At 40.3% G+C, this 22,725-nt stretch overlaps 1 protein-coding gene across 5 annotated transcripts in view; it reads right to left on the reverse strand.

The window, feature by feature from the left end:
* Nucleotides 1–22,725, reverse strand: part of DPP6 (dipeptidyl peptidase like 6) — a 1,254,484-nt gene that overhangs the window by 357,775 nt on the left and 873,984 nt on the right. For all 5 annotated transcript variants that reach the window (XM_051857103.3, XM_051857105.3, XM_070077270.2 and 2 more), the window contains exon 5: nt 2,035–2,109. In XM_051857103.3, coding sequence (XP_051713063.3) covers nt 2,035–2,109 — 75 coding nt within the window. The remainder of the gene's footprint in view (nt 1–2,034; nt 2,110–22,725) is intronic.

Below are 22,725 nucleotides of genomic sequence, written 5' to 3' on the forward strand. Positions count from 1 at the left end.
TTCAAATCTACATGAGAATTGATTTTTTTTTAATTAAAAAAAATTTTTTTAACGGGAAGAGTAGACAGTGAGAGAGAGAGAGACAGAGAGAAAGGTCTTCCTTTTGCCGTTGGTTCACCCTCCAATGGCTGCCACGCTGCGGCCGGCGCACCGCGCTGATCCAATGGCAGGAGCCAGGTGCTTCTCCTGGTCTCCCATGGGTTGCAGGGCCCAAGCACTTGGGCCATCCTCCACTGCACTCCCGGGCCACAGCAGAGAGCTGGCCTGGAAGAGGGGCAACCGGGACAGAATCCGGCGCCCCGACCGGGACTAGAACCCCGTGTGCCGACGCTGCAAGGCAGAGGATTAGCCTAGTGAACCATGGCACCGGCGAGAATTGATTTTTTTAACTTCTTGAAAGGAACTCTTGATGCCATCAATGAAGCAGAGTTGACGGAGTTAAAACTAACTAATCTGTGAGTGTTCAAGAATGTTAGCCAAGTCACAGATTTGTAGTATTAGGAGACTTTACAGAAACAAGTTTGCTGATTAGCATGATACACATTTCTAGAATGAACATGAAGTGTCACTCAGATATATTATGACTGGGGTCTCCTTCTTTTATTATGTAATTTGTATGTTTGATGTAATTTCAAGAATTTGCAGTGCATCTTGACCTAGTGCTATGAGGTTCAGAGAGAAGATAATACCACAAACATGTCTGTCTGGCAGCAAATGCACCCAGATGGTCCTGTGTTAGGTGTTGAGAGCGGTGATATACAAGAGATAAAAAGGCCTGTCCGTCTCTCCAAGTAGCTGACTGTGTAAGCATAGGCAAATGAAACCAGTCCACGTCAAACAACTGAGAAATAGTACAACACTGTGATTAGTCTGAATAAATAAGAGAAAGTGACACATAATAAAATATAGAAACCAAAATCTCTCCTCCAACTCTTACTCTCCTCAAGATCTTATCTTAGAATTTATATCTAAACCCCTTGATCACTGGTTCTTGTTTACTCATTTCTCTCTCCACCCACGCTGCATTGGACAGCTCTTCCATACTTCTGCTCAAGCCAGCTCCGCCCATTGTGGCCATTTGGGGAGTAGATAGTGGATAGAAGACCTCCCTCTCTGATTCTCCCTCCTTCTCCCTCTCTCTTTCTCTGTGTGTCTCTGTAACTCTGCCTTTCAAATAAATAAACAAATTTTTTTTTAAATCTACATTGGGAGGAATAAAGGTGAAATTTCCAATAAATAATTCAGCTATGAAATCAACTTTCAAAAGAGAAACGTTAAGTTCTAGGATTGGACTTGTAGCTTTGTGCAAGCCTAACCTGGGTTTCCTAGGTTAACATTTCTCAAACTGCACATTTCAAAAGTTGCTAATCTCATAAACGCTGAACATTTGCTTTACTTGTACAAATGCATTTCACCTGCTTGCTCATTTAAAATTAAAGAGCTGAGATAAATTCTAATATATTAGTATCTTGGAAAAAAAAAGTAAAAGAAGAAAGAAAATCCAAGCTTAGGAAAGTTCAGGCTGCTACTAAGGTCCAGGGTGAGATTTTATAGCAAATTCATATGAAATTTTATGGGAGATTCATATCTAGGTGGTGCGATAAGTAGGGATTGAAACAATGAAACTTATAATTCAGCTCTTCACTTGAACCTTGTGATGGCCACCTAATAAACATCACTACTTTCGTTTAGGGAGAATCCAGTAGCTGCTTTTCGAGTTAGGATTAAAATTATAGCTTGAGAACAAGACAAGAAAAATCATTGCACAAAAGAGTACGATAAATCTCTATAAAAAGACAAATTCTCACGTTCTCCCCAAGAAAATCCTATGAGAAGCCTCTAAGATGAGTGATTTTTTTTTCTGCCAAAGAAGTTTTTATACCTTTCCTCTCTCCTAGGTGGCAGTATGACATACAAAAGAGAGCCACAGAATATTTCAGGATTCAAAGAGCATTACAAATGAAGATTCGAGGAGGTACATTTAATGCAGTGCCAGAATAAAGCAACAATTCTTTGGGAAAAGGTAGTACTCACTGGTCCCACGTTATATGAGAAAAGTGCATACTCCTTATCTGGAGATATTTCATATCTGACGGCTCTTAACGATTCCTAGAAGAAAAAGAAAACAAAGAATTGTAAAGGATCCCATGTAACAACTCAGAACTGGTGCCGTTTTCAAAATGTGCTAATAAGATCAGCATGTAGCAAACTGGCTAACTTCTACTACAAATGGCTCTATCTTTGTTAGTTAAATGATATTTAGCTTCTAAATGCTTTCTCACATTTTATTTGTACTTGTTTCAAATTTCAACAAAATGATACTTACCAAAACAAATCGATGGAAATGAGCATAAAAACAATCTTTGCTCATAGAACTCCCAACCTCTTGACATCTATTTCTTTTCTTTTTTTTTTTTTTTTACAAAAAAGATTATTTATTTATTTATTTATTTTACAGAAAAAGGAAAGAGAGAAAGAGGCTTTTTTTTTTTTTTTTTGGACAGGCAGAGTTAAATAGTGAGAGAGAGAGAGAGAGAGGTCTTCCTTCCATTGGTTCACCCCCCAAATGGCTGCTACCACCGGTGCGCTGCGCTGTTCCGAAGCCAGGAGCTTCCTCCTGGTCTCCCATGTGGGTGCAGGGACCCAAGCACTTGGGCCATCCTCCACTGCCTTCCCAGGCCACAGCAGAGAGCTGGCCTGCAAGAGGTGCAACCAGGACAGAATCCGGTGCCCCAACCAGGACTAGAACCTGGAGTGCTGGCGCCACAGGCAGAGGATTAGCCTAATGAGCCATGGTGCCGGCCAAGAGAGAGGTCTTTCATCTGCTGGTTCACTCCCCCAAGTGGCTACAACAGCCAGGCTTTAGCCAGGAGCCAGGAGCTTCATCTGGGTCTCTCATGTGGGTAGCAGGGGTCCAAGCACTTGAGCCATCTTACATTGCTTTTTCCAGGCCATTTTTAGGGAGCTGGATTGGAAGTCGAGTAGCCGGGACTTGAACCAGTGCTAGTATGGGATGCCAGCGTTGCAGGCAGTGGCTTAATCTGCTATACCACAGCACTGGCCCCTACACATCTATTTCTTCACTCATTCTCATACTTAGGCATGCTAAGCAAGTTTTTACTAAAATAGAATCACATTTTACATGTTATTTTGCAACTTTTTTTTACCCATCCTAACAAGTCAGTATACAGAGGACTATCAGTTTTTCCAACAGATGTCATCACAGTACACAAGTCATTCTATACAAATCATCAATCATGCTGTTTCCTTAACCTACCCCAGCCTCTTTACAACAAGCAACTGCTACTCAGACACCCACCCTCACTCTGAAGAGTCCTCTGTTCCCACCCTGGTGTGCTGATACCACATGGCAACACACAGAGAGATGACAGATGACAGTCAAAGGTGACATCATATTATACATCCCTGCAAGTTAAGTTGTCTCATGCAACCGTACTTTATGGAAATAACTCTGGGGAATTCAGTTCGCTTGAATCAGTGATCTTTAACATTTCATGGGGCCTGCATCATGGCATAGCAGGTTAAGCTGCTGACTGCGATGCTGGCATCCAATATGGGTGCTGGTTCAAGACCCAGCCGCCCCACTTCTGATCCAGCTCCTTACTAAAATGCATGGGAAGGTGACAGAAAATGGCCCAAGTACTTAGGCTCCTGCACCCACATGGAGGACCTGGATGAGATTCCTGGGACTGGCCTAGTCTTGACAATTGTGGCCTTTTGGGGAGTGAGCTAGCAGATAAAAGTGCTCGCTCGCTCGCTCGCTCTCTCCCTTTCTCTCTGCATAACTAAATAAATCCTTAAATTTTTTTTTTTTGAATTTCCATGGGGTCTATCTTAATTTACTGAGTCCTTACAAAAGGGTAACAGTCTGTGCTTGTTATTAAAGGCAGTCATATTCTATAAAATCACCACAAATACTGAAGTGAGTACCAAACCATTGCTCCAAGGGGAAATTCAAGGTTAAATTCCTTCAAGTCTCCCTGGTCACATTTTTGTCAACTTATAAACATGTAATTTTTCTTATGTATGTTTCTGCTTAAAGCCATCTCATTGAATATATATTGTTGATTTGTTAACATTGAACTCATAGCCGATAGCACCATAACTCATGCCTGAACAAGGATTACCTAACACACATATTTTCTCTGTAAAGCACTTCTTGCACTTAGGAACACCAGACAGTACTTTGCCCTGCATCTGAGGGTCATTTAAAACGGTGACTTCATCAACATAAACCACAATCATGTGAAAAATGTGACACTAAATGGACCATAAAAAAGGCTGTTGTTTACAGAACGAGAGTTGAAACAAGAAAGCAGAATATTGTCTTGTTCTACCTCTGCTGGGAACGCAAGCATTGGACAATGTGATTTTATTTTTATTTTTTCCTTCTGTGCCCTGGAATGATTACAAACATGATGTGATTATTATTTTTGAAAATCAATTTTATCACCAAGTGAATTTGCAAATATGGAAGTTGTGAATAAGGAGGATGGACTCCACAGTGTCTCCAGCCAACTGTTCCTATAAACAATGCTGTAATAAACACCCTCACCTTTGTGTCTTACTGATGAGTGTGTGGTTTGTAAGTCATTTTATAGGATAGACATCAAAGGGTGGGATTGTAATTAATGAGCTTTTACAAAATTTAAATAGATATTGCCAAATGACTTCCAAAAATGCTTCTGGAAGTTGCAACTCCCATCACTGATGGAATGCATCCTTTCCCTTTTCTAGGAAGCATAACGTGTTTTTTTTTTCCTTCCTTTAATTTTGAGATTCTAATGGTTGTAAAGTCGTGCTTCATCGATGGATTAGTTTCTGTGTCCCTGTTTATGGATGCATTTGATCCTCATCATCTATATTTCAGGCAATGTGGACTTTATCTTCAGGAAACTACCTATCCCCTGGCAAATCTTATGTATATGTTCTCTGTGCTCCTCTTCCTTCTTAAACTCATTCCTATCCTGTTTCATCCCCACCACTCAATCAAAGCAGCCCTTGAAGAGGCTGCGAAAGACCCACCTTGCCAAACGTCACAGTTTCCCAGTTGCCATCTTTCTTGACACAGCTAAGCACTGTCCCCTCCTCAAAACCCAGAGTTCGCTTGGCCTCAGGAGCACACTCCAGTTTCTCTTCTATCGGCCTCACTGCTTCCTTTTATGCTTTGTGCTTCCCTTCATTTCCCTTTCTTTCTCTTTCTTTTTCTTACAGTCAGTTAGAAAGTAACCATTGATTTACCTCCAAAACATGTGCAAAGCCATCCTCTCTCTTCTCCGCTGCCAACATCCTTGCTAAAGACATGCACTTTTTTTTTTTTTTTTTTTTTTTTTGGAGATATTGCCTTCTGGCTGCTTTATTAGGCTCACTCTCTGCTCCCCTGATGTGGTCAGGAGCATGGTTTAAATGCATAAATCATCACCTCATTCCTTGCTAGAAACCTGCCCACAGCTTCCCATCTCCACTGTTGTGAAAGCCCGAGTCTAGAATGAGCGGCCCACCTGGCCTACTCTCTTATTCTTCCCTCATCCCCTTCAGCATCGCCAAGCTAGTCTCCACGCACTCCACGAGCAAGCCAGGCACACTGAAATGCAGAAGGAAGTTCTTTCATTTTTTGGGTCTTTTCTCAAAGGTTGTCTTTTTTTTTTTTTTTTTGACAGGCAGGGTGGACAGTGAGAGAGAGAGAGAGAGAGAGAGAGAGAGAGAGAAAGGTCTTCCTTTTGTCGTTGGTTCACCCTCCAATGGCTGCCGCGGCCTGCGCACTGCGGCGGGCGCACCGCGCTGATCCGATGGCAGGAGCCAGGAGCCAGGTGCTTCTCCTGGTCTCCCATGGGGTGCAGGGCCCAAGCACTTGGGCCATCCTCCACTGCACTCCCTGGCCACAGCAGAGAGCTGGCCTGGAAGAGGGGCAACCGGGACAGAATCCGGTGCCCCGACCGGGACTAGAACCCGGTGTGCCGGCGCCGCAAGGCGGAGGATTAGCCTAGTGAGCTGCAACGCTGGCCAAAGGTTGCCTTCTAAGTAAGCCTATCTATATACTTTTTTATTCCATTCTAAAAAAAATTATTTATAATAAAATTACTTATTGCTTAAAGAATTTATTTATTGCTTAAAGGAAGTCTTAATAATACAACAGAAAAAAAAAAACTCAGAAACAATTTAGAGTAGTTAAGGAAAACTTCATAGCACAGACATCTTGGTCCCCCTAACATTTTCTCATGTTGGTTAGGACGAGAAGGCTCAGAATAAGGGTCCTTCCTCCCAGCTGTTACCTTAGAAAATGAATAACACTTTAGCTATTCGAGGTCTCTTGTGCCTCCATATGAATTTCAGCACCATTTTTTCCAGATCTGAGAAGAAGGTCTTTGGTATCTTGATTGGTATTGCATTGAATTTATAAATTGCTTTTGGGAGAATGGACATTTTGATGATATTGATTCTTCCAATCCATGAGCATGGAAGATTTGTCCATTTCTTGGTATCCTCTTCTATTTCTTTCTTTAAGGTTTTGTAATTCTCATCGTAGAGATCTTGAACGTCCTTGGTTAAGTTTATTCCAAGGTATTTGATTGTTTTTGTAGCTATTGTGAATGGGATTGATCTTAGAAGTTCTTCCTCAGCCATGGCATTGTCTGTGTATACAAAGGCTGTTGATTTTTGTGCATTGATTTTATACCCTGCTACTTTGCCAAACTCTTCTATGAGTTCCAATAGTCTCTTAGTAGAGTTCTTTGGGTCCTCTAAATAAAGAATCATGTCATCTGCAAAGAGGGATAGTTTGAGTTCTTCCTTCCCAATTTGTATCCCTTTAATTTCTTTTTCTTGCCTAATAGCTCTGGCTAGAACCTCCAGAACTATATTGAATAGCAGTGGTGAGAGTGGACATCCCTGTCTGGTCCCAGATCTCAGTGGAAATGCTTCCAACTTTTCCCCATTCAATAGGATGTTGGCTGTGGGTTTTTCATATATTGCTTTGATTGTATTGAGGAATGTTCCTTCCATACCCAGTTTGCTTAGAGTTTTCATCATGAAAGGGTGTTGTATTTTATTAAATGCTTTCTCGGCATCTATTGAGAGAATCATATGGTTTTTCTTCTGCAGTCTGTTAATGTGGTGTATCACATTGATTGTCTTGCGCACATTAAACCATCCCTGCATACCCGGGATAAATCCCACTTGGTCTGGGTGGATGATCTTTCTGATGTGTTGTTGCATTCTATTGGCGAGAATTTTATTGAGGATTTTTGCATCTATGTTCATCAGGGATATTGGTCTGTAATTCTCTTTCAGTGCTGCATCTTTTTCCGGCTTAGGAATTAAGGTGATGCTGGCTTCATAGAAAGAATTTGGGAGGATTCCCTCTTCTTCGATTGTTCTGAATAGTTTGAGAAGAATTGGAGTTAGTTCTTCTTTAAATGTCTGGTAGAATTCAGCAGTGAATCCATCTGGTCCTGGGCTTTTCTTTGTTGGGAGGGCCTTTATTACTGTTTCAATTTCTGTCTCAGTTATGGGTCTGTTTAGGTTTTCGATGTCTTCCTGGTTCAATTTAGGTAGGTTGCATGTGTCCAGGAATCTATCCATTTCTGATAGGTTTCCCTGTTTGCTGGCATACAAGTCCTTGTAGTAATTTCTGATGATTCTTTTTATTTCTGTGGTGTCTGTTGTTACATTTCCTTTTTCATCTCTGATTTTATTGATTTGGGTCTTTTCTCTTCTTTTTTTAGTTAGTTGGGCCAATGGGGTGCCAATTGTGTTTATTTTTTCAAAAAACCAGCTCCTCGTTTGGCTGATTTTTTGTAATGTTTTTTTGGATTCAATCCTGTTGATTTCTTCTCTGATTTTAATTATTTCTCTTCTCCTACTAGATTTGGGTCTGGTTTGCTGTAGGTTTTCTAGATCCTTGAGGTGAATTGAAAGCTCATCTATTTTGTGCCTTTCCAATTTCTTGATGTAGGCACCTATTGATATAAACTTTCCTCTTAACACTGCTTTTGCTGTGTCCCATAAGTTTTGGTATGTTGTGCTGTTATCCTCATTTACTTCCAGAAAGTTTTTGATTTCTCTTTTGATTTCTTCTATGACCCATTGTTCATTCAGGAGCATGTTGTTCAATCTCCATGTGTTTGCATATGCTCTAGGGATTCCTGAGTTGCTAATTTCCAACTTCATTCCTTTATGGTCTGAGAAGCTGCATGGTATGATTCTAATTCTTTTGAATTTGCTGAGACTTGCTTTATGGCCTAGTATGTGGTCAATCCTAGAGAAGGTTCCATGTACTGCTGAGAAGAATGTAAAATCTTTAGCTGTAGGATTGAAAGTTCTGTATATATCTGTTAGATCCATTTGGGCTATAGTGTCGTTTAAATCTACTGTATCCTTGTTGATCTTCTGTCATATTGATCTGTCTATTTCTGAGAGTGGAGTATTGAAGTCCCCCAGTACTATTGTATTGGGGTCTAAGTCTCCCTTTAAGTCCGTTAACAAATCTTTTAGATAAACCGGTGCCCTGTAGTTAGGTGCATACACATTGATAATTGTTATATCTTCCTGTTGAATTGGCATCACAATACCAGATTTCAGGACATACTACAGGGCAGTTGTAATCAAAACAGCATGGTACGGGTACAGAAACAGATGGATAGACCAATGGAACAGAATTGAAATACCAGAAATCAACCCAAACATCTACAGCCAACTTATATTTGATCAAGGATCTAAAACTAATTCCTGGAGCAAGGACAGTCTATTCAATAAATGGTGCTGGGAAAATTGGATTTCCACGTGCAGAATCATGAAGCAAGACCCCTACCTTACACCTTACACAAAAATCCACTCAACATGGATTAAAGACCTAAATCTACGACCTGACACCATCAAGTTATTAGAGAACATTGGAGAAACCCTTCAAGATATTGGCACAGGCAAAGAATTTCTGGAAAAGACCCGGGAGGCACAGGCAGTCAAAGCCAAAATGAACATTTGGGATTGCATCAAGTTGAGAAGTTTCTGTACTGCAAAAGAAACAGTCAGGAGAGTGAAGAGACAACCGACAGAATGGGAAAAAATATTTGCAAACTATGCAACAGATAAAGGGTTAATAACCAGAATCTACAAAGAGATCAAGAAACTCCACAAAAACAAAACCAACAACCCAATTAAGAGATGGGCCAAGGACCTCAATAGACATTTTTCAAAAGAGGAAATCCAAATGGCCAACAGGCACATGAAAAAATGTTCAAGGTCATTGGCAATCAGGGAAATGCAAATCAAAACCACAATGAGGTTTCACCTCACCCCGGTTAGAATGGCTCACATGCAGAAATCTACCAACAACAGATGCTGGCGAGGATGTGGGGAAAAAGGGACACTAACCCACTGTTGGTGGGAATGCAATCTGGTCAAGCCACTATGGAAGTCAGTCTGGAGATTCTTCAGAAACCTGAAGATAACCCTACCGTTCGACCCAGCCATCCCACTCCTTGGAATTTACCCAAAGGAATTTAAATTGGCAAACAAAAAAGCGGTCTGCAGCCTAATGTTTATTGCAGCTCAATTCACAATAGCTAAGACCTGGAACCAACCTAAATGCCCATCAACGGTAGACTGGATAAAGAAATTATGGGATATGTACTCTTTAGAATACTATACTGCAGTAAGAAACAAAGAAATCCAGTCATTTGCACAAAATGGAGGAATCTGGAACACATCATGCTGAGTGAAATAAGCCAATCCCAAAGGGACAATTACCATATGTTCTCCCTGATCGGTGACAACTGACTGAACACTAAAAAGGAAACCTCCTGAAGTGAAATGGACACTATGGGAAACGGTGACTTGATCAGCATAGCCCTGACTGTTAATGAACAACTTAATACATTATCCCTCTTAGTAGTTTTTTTGTCTGTTCTACTTAATATGACTGGTTTAATTCTGTAATTAATACACAGTTATTCTTAAGTGTTAAAAATTAACTGAAATGTGATCCCTGTTAAACATAAGAGTGGGAATAAGAGAGGAAAGAGATGTATAATTTGGGACATGCTCAAGCTGACTTGCCCCAAATGGTAGAGTTAAAAACATACCAGGGGATTCCAATTCAATCCCATCAAGGTGGCATGTACCAATGCCATCTCACTATTCCAAGTGATCAATTTCAGTTCACAATTTATCATAATGAAAGGACTAAGAGTCAAAGGGAGCACATAAACAAGTCTAGTACCTGCTAACACTAACCGATGGAATAAATAAAGGGGAGAGTGATCCAACATGGGAAGTGAGAGACTCAGCAGACTCATAGAATGGCAGATGTCCTAAATAGCACTCTGGCCTCAGAATCAGCCCTAAAGGCATTCGGATCTGGCTGAAAAGCCCATGAGAGTATTTCAGGCATGGAAAGCCAAGACACTCTGGCAAAAGATCTCTGTGAGTGAGATCCCAGTGGAAAGAACAGGTCTTCAAAGAAGAAGGTACCTTTCTCTGAAGGGAGGAGAGAACCTCCACTTAGACTATGACCTTGTCTAAACAAGATAAGAATCGGAGAACTCAGAGGGCTTCCATAGCCTTGGAAACTCATGACTGGAGCATAGGGAGATTACTGATGCCATAGACAGGAGTGTCAATTGGTAAAGTCAACAACAGGAGTCACTGTGCACTTACTCCTCATGTAGGATCACTGTCCTTAATGTGCTGTGCATTGAGATTTAATGCTACAATGAGTACTCAAACAATATATTTCACTTTGTGTTTCTATGGGGGTGCAAACTGTTGAAATCTTTACTTAATGTATACTAAACTGATCCTCTGTAAAAAAAAAAAAAAAAGAAAAAGAAAGAAAGAAAGAAATTATCAACTCCCAACTTGACTCTCACTGGGATTAAACATGACAATAGGTCTGATCTGATTTCATCATCATTTAAAAAAAATCATCTATTATTTTTCACTTTATGTTTCTGTGTGGGAGCAAACTGCTGAAATCCTTACTTAATGTATACTAAGCTGATCTTCTGTATATTAAGATAATCGAAAATGAATCTTGATGTGAATGGAAGGGGAGAGGGAGTGGGAAAGGGGAGGGTTGTGGGTGGGAGGGATGGTATGGGGGGGAAGCCATTGTAATCCATAAATCGTACTTTGGAAATTTATATTCATTAAATAAAAGTTAAAAAAAAAAGAAAATGAATAACACGCAGCCACAGGGCTAAAAACCCAACAGAACAAAGATGAGCAGCAGCAAGAAAGCGCCCCAGAGTAAGAAAGCAGCCCTGTTACCTGAACAGAGACAAGACACAGCCTAGTATTAACTGCTGCAATGGTGGCTCTTAACTCCACTGCAGAAGACCCAAGCCCTTGGTAGAAATGACTCAATTCTTCTCTTACAGGGAATACTTAAACAGAAGAGTTTGTACAAGCTAAAACATATGCAGCCTGGCTGAACAGCATCGAGGCTAGACTATCTTCGGCAAGCATTGTTGAATCATCTGATGGCACCATGGCGGAAGCAGGGCCATTACACCCAGATATCAACAACTGTGCCGCCAAGATTTTGTGAACCACTTCTCTCATTTATTTCCCTAGACATAATCGTTATGTAAGATAATATATATTTTAGTTACTTATCTTACATATCACTGGTTTCCTTTACTGGAATGTAAGCTTCTATACAGGAGGATACTTGTTTGATTTTAATTTCTCTTAGCAATGTTTTATCATCTTCTTGCTGTTATGAATATCATCTTCATGCTGTTATGCATATTTTGCTAAAATTATCCCTAAGAGTTTAACCAGATTAATATTTTGTACGTGTAAAATATATGTGTGTTTTAATGTGAATATGTAATTGCTTATTGCTAATGAAAAGAAATATAGATTTTGGAAACTTATATTTGAAGCATTGTTAAATCAATTTTTGTAGATTTCTTAGAATTTCTATATATGTTCTATGGATAAAAACAGGTTTTTTCCCCTTCCCTCCATAATTGGACTCTTTTATTTCTTTCTGTTGCCTTACTACACTTTAGAGAACAGCAGTGCTAAGTAGTGAGAACAGGCATCTTTGAACTTTTCCTCATCTTTCAGAGAAAGGATTTTACTTTTCATCATTTATTATGAGTTTTTGCAGTTATTTTTTTTAAATCAGGTTGAAGATGTTCCTGTACATTTCTAGTTTGCTCAGAATTTTTATAATGAACCTGTGTTGGATTTTTTCAAATGCTTTCTCTGCGTTTAAATAATTATGTTGTTTTCATTTTGTTATTCTATCTACATGGAAAATTACATTGTTTCATTTTCAAATATCAAATAGACCTTGGATTGATGGGATAAACTCTATTCAATTCTAATATATCATCTCTTTTATATATTGCTGGACTCAATTTGCTGGTATTTTGTTGAGGATTTTTAATTTATGTTCATGGAGGAAACTGATCTTTGGTTTTTACCTCCTGGTAATATCTGTTAGATTTTCATTTCAAGATAAATGTTAGCCTAAGAAGTGGACTTCGAAGTATTTTTTCTCCTTTTCTTTTTGTCTTTATCTTACTTTTTTAAAATAAAAAATCTATTTATTTATTTATTTTTGGACAGGCAGAGTGGACAGTGAGAGAGAGAGAGACAGAGAGAATGGTCTTCCCTTACCGTTGGTTCACCCCGCAATGGCCGCTGTGGCCAGTGCGCTGCAGCTGGCGCACCGTGCTGATCTGAAGCCAGGAGCCAGGTGCTTCTCCTGGTCTCCCATGCAGGTGCAGGGCCCAAGGACTTGGGCCATCCTCCACTGCACTCCCGGGCCACAGCAGAGAGCTGTACTGGAAGAGGAGCAACCGGGACAGAATCCGGTGCCCCAACTGGGACTAGAACCTGGGGTGCTGGTGCTGCAGGCGGAGGATTAGCCTATTGAGCTGCGGTGCCGGCCTGTCTTATATCTTATTACTTTTTTCTTGCTGTAGCAAGATACTTAAGTCTTGGTCATATAGAAAGAATAGGAGTTTACTTTACTTAACACAGAATTATTCTTAGCTGTTTAAATCTAATTGAAAATTGATCCCTGTTAAAAAGAATAGTGAGAATAAGAGAGGGAGGAGATGTACAATTTGGCACACATTCCCTTACACTTACCCCTAATGGTAAAGCTAAAAATCTGCCATGGGACTCCAAATCCCATTAAGTTGGCAGGTACCAATGCCATCTTACTAGTTAATGTGATCATTTTAAGTGCATAACTGATTATAAAGATAGGAATAAGTGTCAAAAGGATCACATAAATAAGATCAAGTGTCTGCTAATAACAATAGATAGAATTAAAAAGGAGAGAACAATCCAACATGGGAAGGAGGCCACACAACAGACTCATAGAATGACAAACACCCTAAATAGCACACTGGCCTGAGAATCAGCCCTTAAGGCATCCGGATCAGGCTAAAAAGCCCATGAGAGCATTTCAGTCATGGAAAGCCAAGACACTGGGGCAAAAAAAAAAATGGTCTACATGAAGGATCTCTGTGACTGAGATCCCAGTGGAAGGAAGGGAACATCAAAGAAGGAGGTACTGGGGCTGGTGCTGTGGTGTAGCAGGTGAAGATGCTGCCTGCAGAGCTGGTGTCCTATATGGGTGATGGTTCAAGTCCCTGCTGCTCCACTTCTGATCCAGCTCTCTGTTATGGCCTGGGAAAGCAGTGGAAGATGGCCTGGGCCTTGGGCCCTGCATCCACATGGGAGACCCAGGAGGCTCCTGGCTCCTGGCTTCAGATTGGTGCAGCTCCACCTGTTGCGGCCATTTGGGGAGTGAACCAGTGGATAGAAGACCTCTCTCTCTCTCTCTGTCTCTCCTTCTCTCTCTGTGTAACTCTGACCTTCAAATAATCTTTAAAAAAATAATCTCATCTAACCATCATTATTTCTCCAAGGTCCTGCCTAGAAGTAACATCGACATATGAATTTGAGGATTAAGCTTCTGACACATAAACTTTGGGAACGTTTTCCCATCACAGCATATTTGTGTATAATTGGTATAATTTACTCCTTAAATATTTGCTAGAATTGACCAGTGAAGGAGTTTGGGACTTGAGATTTTGAACTATGAATTCAACTTATTATATCAATATGGGGCTATTAAGTTACTTATTTCTCCATTAGTGAGCTGTAATGATTTATGTCTATCAAAGATTTATCTATTTTATAAATGTTAGCAAATTTATTGATATTAGGTCTTCAAAACATTTTTATTATCTTTTTAATATCTGTAGTAATGGCCTCTGGATTTAATAAATGCTCCATAAATGTTTGCTGGATAAACAAATGATTATATATTCTCAACTGTTCAAGGATAGCAACGTTAGACTGATGCAAACATATTTCAAACAGCAATCAGCAAAGGATGCAACTTACTATACTTAGAAATCAGTACAGGTCATATTCCTTGAAGGAGGTCAACTACTAATGATACCAGCTGAAACAGCAAGGACCTCCCTCTTTGGGTAGCTCACTGCTGCCATTCTTACGTATGATTTCATGCTTTTTTGACAATTCCAGTCTCCATGCCCTGAACAGTTGTGGAAATGTTCAGCTATAAGTTCACCTTTTCACCAAGTGCAAATATTAGATGCAAAAACACCTAGCACATTCCTAAACCTTTGTCCCAATATTTGATATAAGATCAATTTCCCAAGAAAAAGTAGACTTTGCCTTGAGGCTTGCCTGACCTGTCCCTGGCATCTTTTTATCTATTTTATCATAGTCATCTGTCTTTCCTGATCAAGTTGAGAGAACTCTTTAGAGTTCAGACATTATCTAATGGCCACAGGGTGGGTTCAAATGCCCTGTCCCTAGCCACTGACCTAAGGGGCTCCAGGGTTCTGCCTGGTCCTGCACTTCACTGTTGCAGGCTGGGCACTGGGTCTGGATGGAAAGCCTGGATTTAATTCCCTCTGACTCTGACTCCTCCAGGCAGTGGACATCCCTGTCTATGCTACTGCATTGCTGGAAGTGGGGGGTAGGGGTGACCTTGGCAATTCTTTTCTTCCTGCCTTCCTCAACGTGCTGAAGCCTGGTCCTGTGATGGCTCTCCTGGTTTCTTTAGCTCTTGTGAAGGGAGTTCACAACTTGATATTAACGCTGACGTGGTATTAACTAGACATTTCTGAGGAGAGAAGATCACTGGAGGGCCTTGTCCTGCCCTCTCAAAAGCTTTCCCTTTTGTGTTACACTAAATGGCAGACTTTTGAAAACATTTAAATCTTTAATTCAACTGGAATTTAGTTTTGTGTATTTGTGGAAAAGGCTTGCATCAATTTCCTGCTGATAGAGTTAACTCTTTCAGCCCTATTTACCTATTGTGTCACCATTCTCCCAGTATTTTTCATATATCAAATATTCATTTCTATTGGAACCTACTTCTGAATTCTTCAGGCATTCACACACTATTCCTATATAAAATTTGATGATTTCAATACTGAAATATGGATTCATATCCTGCTTACACCATTTACTATGTAAAATTTAGAAAGTTCCCTAATTTCTTGGGCCTCTATAAAATATAAGTAATTTTTAAAATTTATTTGACAGGTAGAGTTATAGACAGTGAGAGAGAGAGACAGAGAGAAAGTTCTCCCTTCTGTTGGTTCACTCCCCAAATGGCTGCCACAGCTGGCGTTGCACCAATCCAAAGCCAAGAGCAGGTGCTTCTTCCCGGTCTCCTATGCGGGTGCAGGGGCCCAAGCACTTGGGCCATCCTCCACTGCCCTCCCAGGCCACAGCACAGAGCTGGACTGGAATAGGAGCAACCGAGACTGGAAGCCGGTGCCCATATGGGATGCCGGCGCCGCAGGCAGAGGATTAACCAAGTGAGCTACGGCGCCAGCCCCCATTTTTTTTTTTTTTATGAAGATTTTATTTATTTATTTGAGAGGTAGAGTTACATACAGTGAGAGGAAGAGACAGAGAGAAAGGTCTTCCTTCTGTTGGTTCACTCCCAAATGGCTGCAACGGCCGGAGCTGCACCAATCCGAAGCCAGGAGCCAGGTGATTCTTCCTGATCTCCTACATGGGTGCAGGGGCCCAAGCATTTGAGCCATCTTCCGCTGCTTTCCCAGGCCATAGCTGAGAGCTAGATTGGAAGAGGAACAGCTGGGACTAGAACTGGCACCTATATGGGGTGCTAGTGCTGCAGGCAGAGGATTAACCCACTGCGCCACAGCGCCAGCCCCTAGAATTAATATTTGTGCTTATCTCATGGAGTATGTGAAAAATCAATGGAGTAATTAAGTATTAATGTTTACAGTGAGTATTCTTGCCTGATGCAATTGTAACTGAAATGGTTTTATTGTTTGTCATTTACAATGATTTTCCTTTCTGGTTGGTTCTTTGAAAACAAACTTTATCGTATTTAAGCAGTTTTTTCATTATTATCTTACCTTGAATTTGTATTGGGATTTGCTTATAAATGTTATCACATGCCCTTTCAGTATCTAGTGATTTAATAATAACTTTCCTATTACTTTATAGTTGTGATGAGTTTTTGATTGATTTCCTAATATATAAATGCTCTTGTAATGATTAAACTATATGTGTTCACAGCACTGAATTCAGACACTCAAATGTGGATGTAGGTATCCCAAGAGGTGCCTTATCTGCTATGCCAAACACTCACCCCAGAATAAGCTTATCATAAAAATTTTATTAGTTGATTTTCTTCTTGTTTGAAAGATAGAGACAGATAGAGATCCTCCATTCGCTGGTTCACTCCCTAGATGGTTGCAACACTCAGAAGTGGCCTAGGCTGAAGCCGGAAGCCGGAAGCCAGAAACTCACCTCATGTCTTTTACAGGAATGGAAGAGACTCAACTACTTGGGAATATGCTGTCTTCCAGGGTTTGTGTTATCAAAAAGCTGGCACTGGGAGTGGAGGTGGGTTTCTTTGTTTTTCTTTGTATTTATTTCTTTGTTGTTAAAATGTCTCCTCCTTTATTCTAGATTTTACTAAATTACAATGTAAATTTCCCAGATGAAATACCTAGGACCCTATCCAAAATATCTCAGGCTCCTTCAGTCAATACTTCCCACCCTACTGCTGCCAAGCTGGCCAGTCACTTAGAAAACCGCCCTATGACACAAATACTCATGCTTCTGAACCCACCGCTCGTCCTTCGTTACTACCACGGATGTTCTCTTGGAAAGCAATGACCTCCAAATTAGACTTCCATACTCCTTCACAATTTTATAAATAGTGTCAAATAATTACCTTCTAATGAGTTTCCAAAATTTATTTTATACAAGCAAAACACTTTTGTAATTAAGGCATTAGGTTAAATATAACTTATGAATTCAGTGACCTGAATACAATAACACTTCATTGGAAACCATACTGACTCTGATCCTGTTTACTGATAAGATCACTCAGCACAATGACTCTCCAAAGGTCATTCAGCTTGTGAATGAAGGAGATCAACAGAACTGAATGCAATTGGAGGCTTGGGTCTAATAGGACCAGTGCTACTAGTGGGAAAATCAGGTCATGACTTACATACCAATTTCAAATTCCAAGGCATTATTTTTACTGTGGAGGTGGGATTTGAACCCAGTACTCTGATACAGGATGTAGGTGTCCCAAGTGGCATGTTAACCACTATGCCAAAGAGCTGACCCTGGCAATACTCTTGATGATGGCAGCCACATCCTGTCTCTTGGCACATAATTTATATAAAATCATTTCAAATCAGACAGACCCAGTTGCTGCTCCTACTACTGTATTCACTGGGTATGAAATTCAGAGACGACTTGAAATGCATTTGCTTCAGAATAGGTTGAAAGGACGTAAGGCTCTACCGCTGAAAAAGCATAGTAGCCCTGGAGCTAGGAAGATTAAACCACATCTTCACTTCTTTGCAGTTCTTCTAATGAGAAGCATAAAAAATCCTATTCACTTAATTTAAAAATTAAAAGGCTAGCCCATGAAGTAAAAGGAGAAAAAAAAATTAGTAAAAGCCATTTTTGTTGTCTGTTCTGTTTGACAGAGAGAAGCAAAAGAAAAGGGAGAAAGAGAAAAGCAGAAAAAGAACAAAAAAAAAAAAAAAAAAAAAAGGAGAGAGAGCATCTGAGACCCAGGAGGAAATGCAAGTGCCAGGGGCACACAGATAATAGGAGTGATGGAGCCAGCGACACACGGAAGACGGAGGTCGTTCAGGCCACAGCTCTTTAAGATGTGCTCACAAAGATGGTCAGCTGTCACGCCATCCTTCGGTTGCTGGACTAAAGAGGGTTCCAGCTCAGAGGCCAGCCTTGCTTGACAGGGAGTGAGGGTCACTGTGAGGACTGGCCACTGCACATGCTGTCCAGGGGAGGGCTGCTACCCAGCTCCAGCCACATTTTGCTGTGAGACAACGAGGACTCAAGGCTGTGCTGCCAGATCTTCCAATTTTTCAAGCAATGCCAGAAATTCAGCATCCTAGAGTTTATAAAAACCATTACTGTGGGCCCAAACAAACATTTCAGAGGACAGCTGAGCTGCCACGTTTCACCCTCTTCACTATAGACAAGCAAACCTTTTCCAGGTCACTTCTGTGCTAAGTGAGATCCAGTCTCAGAGCAGAGACGTAGGCTCGGTTTAGAGATTGCCTGCTACTGCCTGCCTGCCGCCGTTGTCAGCCCTATCCTGGAGGCCTGTTACCTGAGCATCAGGGCTGTGAACCCAGCCTGAGGGAGCTGAACTGTGCACAAGACCTGCTTCCCCCATGCCTCCTGCACAACTGTGCTCTGGGCTCTGGGAACAAGGCTAAGGATATGGCTGCTTCTTCCCTAGTGCAGTACCTAGCAGGGCTAAGACAGGAGTGCAGAGAGCACTGGAAGGAAATAATATGAAGAAGGATGAAGTGAACAGTATCGACAGTCCAATATCTAGTGCAGCTTACTGGACAAAGTAACAAAAACCAAAAGTCAGACTCTCTTGAGTTCTAATCTCCATCAAATTCTGAGGTTCCTCTGTAGCAGATTTTGTGCTTGATTTTGGAATTGGTCTAACAAGACTTGCCTAAATCTGTCCCTCGCTGAGGAGTCAAAATTCATTTTTAGGGACTGAGGTAAAATTAAAATTATACATCGAGAGACTGTATACCTGTAAAATTAAAGGAGGATGTAAATGAGAGAAACAAAATACCTTTATTTAAATTTTTAATTTAGCACTTAAAATAATTAAAATAATTACATTAGTAAACAAAACAAGAAGAGATATAAAACAGAACACCCAACAAAGCATAACGCTATTTTTGTTTAATGGATTTATTTTCCCCTGCAAGTGTTTCCAGGAACTTTCTAGAGTTCTTACATATTCATCATTGGAGGAAGTCTAATCTCTTCAAAGCAAGAGACTGAATTTTTAAAAATCTGATTACATTGGTTGAACTCTGTAATTAACACACAATTATTCTTAGGTGTTTAAATTTTAACTGAAAAGTGATCCCTGTTAGCAATTTGGAAAACATTATGCTGAGTGTAATAACCCAATCCCAAAGGGACAAATACCACTTGTTCTCCTTGATAGGTGACAACTGAGCACCAAAAAGGAAACCTGTTAAAGTGAAATGAACACTATGAGAAACGGTGACTTGATCAGCCCTCACCCTGACTGTTGATGAGCAACTTGATATGTTATCCCTCTTAGTATTTTTTTTGTTTGTTCTACTTAATACCTTTGGTTGAATACTGTAATCAATACACAATTCTTCTTAAGTGCTGAAACTTAACTGAAAAGTGATCACTGTTAAATATAAGAGTGGGAATAAGAGAGGGAAGAGATGTGCAATTCGGGACATGCTCAAGCTGACTTACCTCAAACGGTAGAGTTAGAAACATACCAGGGGATTCCAATTCAATCCCATCAAGGTGGCATGTACCAATGCCATCTCACTAGTCCCAGTGATCAATTTCTGTTCACAATTGATCATAATGATAGGACTAAGAACCAAAGGGAGCACATAAACAAGACTAGTGTCTGCAAATACTAGCTGATAGAATAAAAAAGGGAGAGAACGATCCAACATGGGAAGTGAGATACACAGCAGACTCATAGAATGGCAGATGTCCTAAACAGCACTCTGGCCTCAGAATCAGCCCTTAAGGCATGCGGATCTGGCTGAAAAGCCCATGAGACTATTTCAAGCATGGAAAGCCAAGACACTCTGGGGAAAAAAAAAAAAAAAAAAACTAAATGAAAGATCTCCATGAGTGAGATCCCAGTGGAAAGAACAGGTCATCAAAGAAGGAGGTACCTTTCTCTGAAGGGAGGAGAGAACTTCCACTTTGACTACGACCTTGTCTAAATATGATCAGAGTCGGTGAACTCAGGGGGCTTCCATAGCCTTGGCAGCTCATGACAAGAGCCTAGGGTGATTACTGAGGCCATAAACAAGAGTGTCAATTTGTTAAGTCAACAACAGGAGTCACTGTGCACTTACTCCTCATGTAGGATCTTTGTCCTTAGTGTGCTGTACATTGTGATTTAATGCTATAACTAGTACTCAAACAGTATTTTTCACTTTATGTTTCTGTGTGGGAGCAAACTATTGAAATCTTTACTTAATGTATGCTAAACTGATCTTCTGTATATAAAGAGAATTGAAAATGAATCTTGATGTGAATGGAAGGGGAGAGGGAGTGGGAAAGGGGAGGGGAGGGTTGCGGGTGGGAGGGACATTATGGGGGGGAAGCCATTGTAATCCATAAGCTGTACTTTGGAAATTTATATTCATTAAATAAAAGTTTGAAAGCAAAAAAAAAGATAAAAAAATCTGATTACAATGATTGAATAAATGTTATTAAGACTGCAATTATGGAAACTGCCACACTAGAATATAATACACAGAATTTCACTATCAAAAAAATGAAATATTTTCACAGTTCAATATCCACTGCCATCTTTTCAATACACCTTGATGATGTTTGCAACAGAAGCCTAAGTATTATATTGTATTCTTCTATTTACTTCATATAATGTCACAAATATTTTTCATATTACTATATAACCATCACAGCTACTATTTTAGTGGAAACATTGTAGTTCGTCTATTTTTATATACTTATCTCATTCGCCGAGTTTCAGGTATTTCCACTAGAATAAATAATGCTGCAAACTTTGTACATTGTAGAATGTTTACTTATGAAAATTTTCCTGGAGTGAATCAAAAATGTATAAATATGTTCATGGGTCTTGAAATATATTGCTGTGTTGCTTTTTAAGCACCTGGGATAAAGAGAATGATGCAATGAATTACTGCATCAGTATCACCACTTCTTGTCTTGTCTTGTCTTGTGCTCCCTTTGGTTCAGATTAAAAAGGCAGAAGAAGTGTGAGGATTATGGGAGAGAATAGTGATCACTCCTACAGTGACCCCTGGAGCAACAGCACCATGGAGGTTACGCCATAGTTCTGTTTGTGGCGCTTCTTGGTTTCTTCATCTAAGAACACAAGAGTTTTGATGATATGATCTCCAAGGACTACTCCAGCTTTAAATATCTAAGGTCAAACATTTCACCCTTCTGAAACTTTTTGCTATGTTATGTCTTAGAAGAATCAGATAGATATGGTTAGGCTTCCAGAAAGAATGACAGACCTCTTGAAATCCAATTTAATTTGGCAAAATATATTAACTTTATTTTAGGTATATTCTGGAAAGGAAGGAGAGAAGTGAAGCAAAAGAAGAAGAAAAAATCAGTGTTCTACTCAGTGAGATTTTTCAGGAACTAGGTGACAATTAACCAGATGTTTAAAGATCCATTTTGGGTTGTGAGATATACTTGCATTTTATAGTGACTAATTTTTTTTTCTCCCCAGAAACAGTCAAATTCCCTGCCTTGGTCTCAGTTTTTTTTTTTTAAGATTTTTATTTATTTTATTTGAGAGTTAGAGTTATAGACAGTGAGAGGGAGAGACGGAGAGAAAGGTCCTCCCTCTCCTGGTTCACTCCCCAAACGGCCGCAGCAGCCAGAGCAGAGCTGATCCAAAGCCAGGAGCCAGGAGCCTCCTCTGGGTTTCCCATGCAGGTGCAGGGGCCCAAGGACCTAGGCCATCTTTCCACTGCTTTCCCATGACAGTGCAGAGAGCTGGACTGGAAGAGGAGCAGCCGGGACCAGAACCATCATATAGTGGCTAATTTTTAAAGGGAGAAGTAAGTTACAGAGTGTAACGAGGACCTTTTGATAATTTATTGCTTTATTGACAAAAGAGTCTTGCAAGGAGCATGAAAACAAAATAACATTGTCCTTTATTTTAAATACAGGAATTAAATAAAATGTCCCTGAATTCATAGGATATCAAAAATGTAATTTAAATAAATTGGTTTAGGTTTGATTTTAGAAATATGAGAGTGTCTCTTACTATGATTACCAGGTTTTCATGACTCCAGCTTACTCTGGTGTAGGAAATTTCAAACTCTCCTCCTGAAGATTCTATATCTGAGAATGTTTAAACAAACCAACAATTGGCAGAATAACAGGAGAAAAATCATAGAAATTGGGGCCAGTGCTGTGGCGTAGTGAGTTAAAGCCCTGGCCTGGAGCGCAGGCATCTCATATGGGTGCCGGTTCAAGCCCCGGCTGCTCCACTTCAGATCCAGCTCTCCCTGCTAATGTGCCTGGGAAAGCAGCAGAGGATGGCCCAAGTGCTTGGGCCCCTGCACCCACGTGTGAGACCTGGGAGAAGTGCCTGGATCCTGGCTTCGGATC

The sequence above is a fragment of the Oryctolagus cuniculus genome, chromosome 7, assembly GCF_051225735.1.
Source record: "Oryctolagus cuniculus isolate XC-2025 breed Fujian yellow rabbit chromosome 7, ASM5122573v1, whole genome shotgun sequence".
In the NCBI taxonomy this organism is placed as follows: domain Eukaryota; kingdom Metazoa; phylum Chordata; class Mammalia; order Lagomorpha; family Leporidae; genus Oryctolagus; species Oryctolagus cuniculus.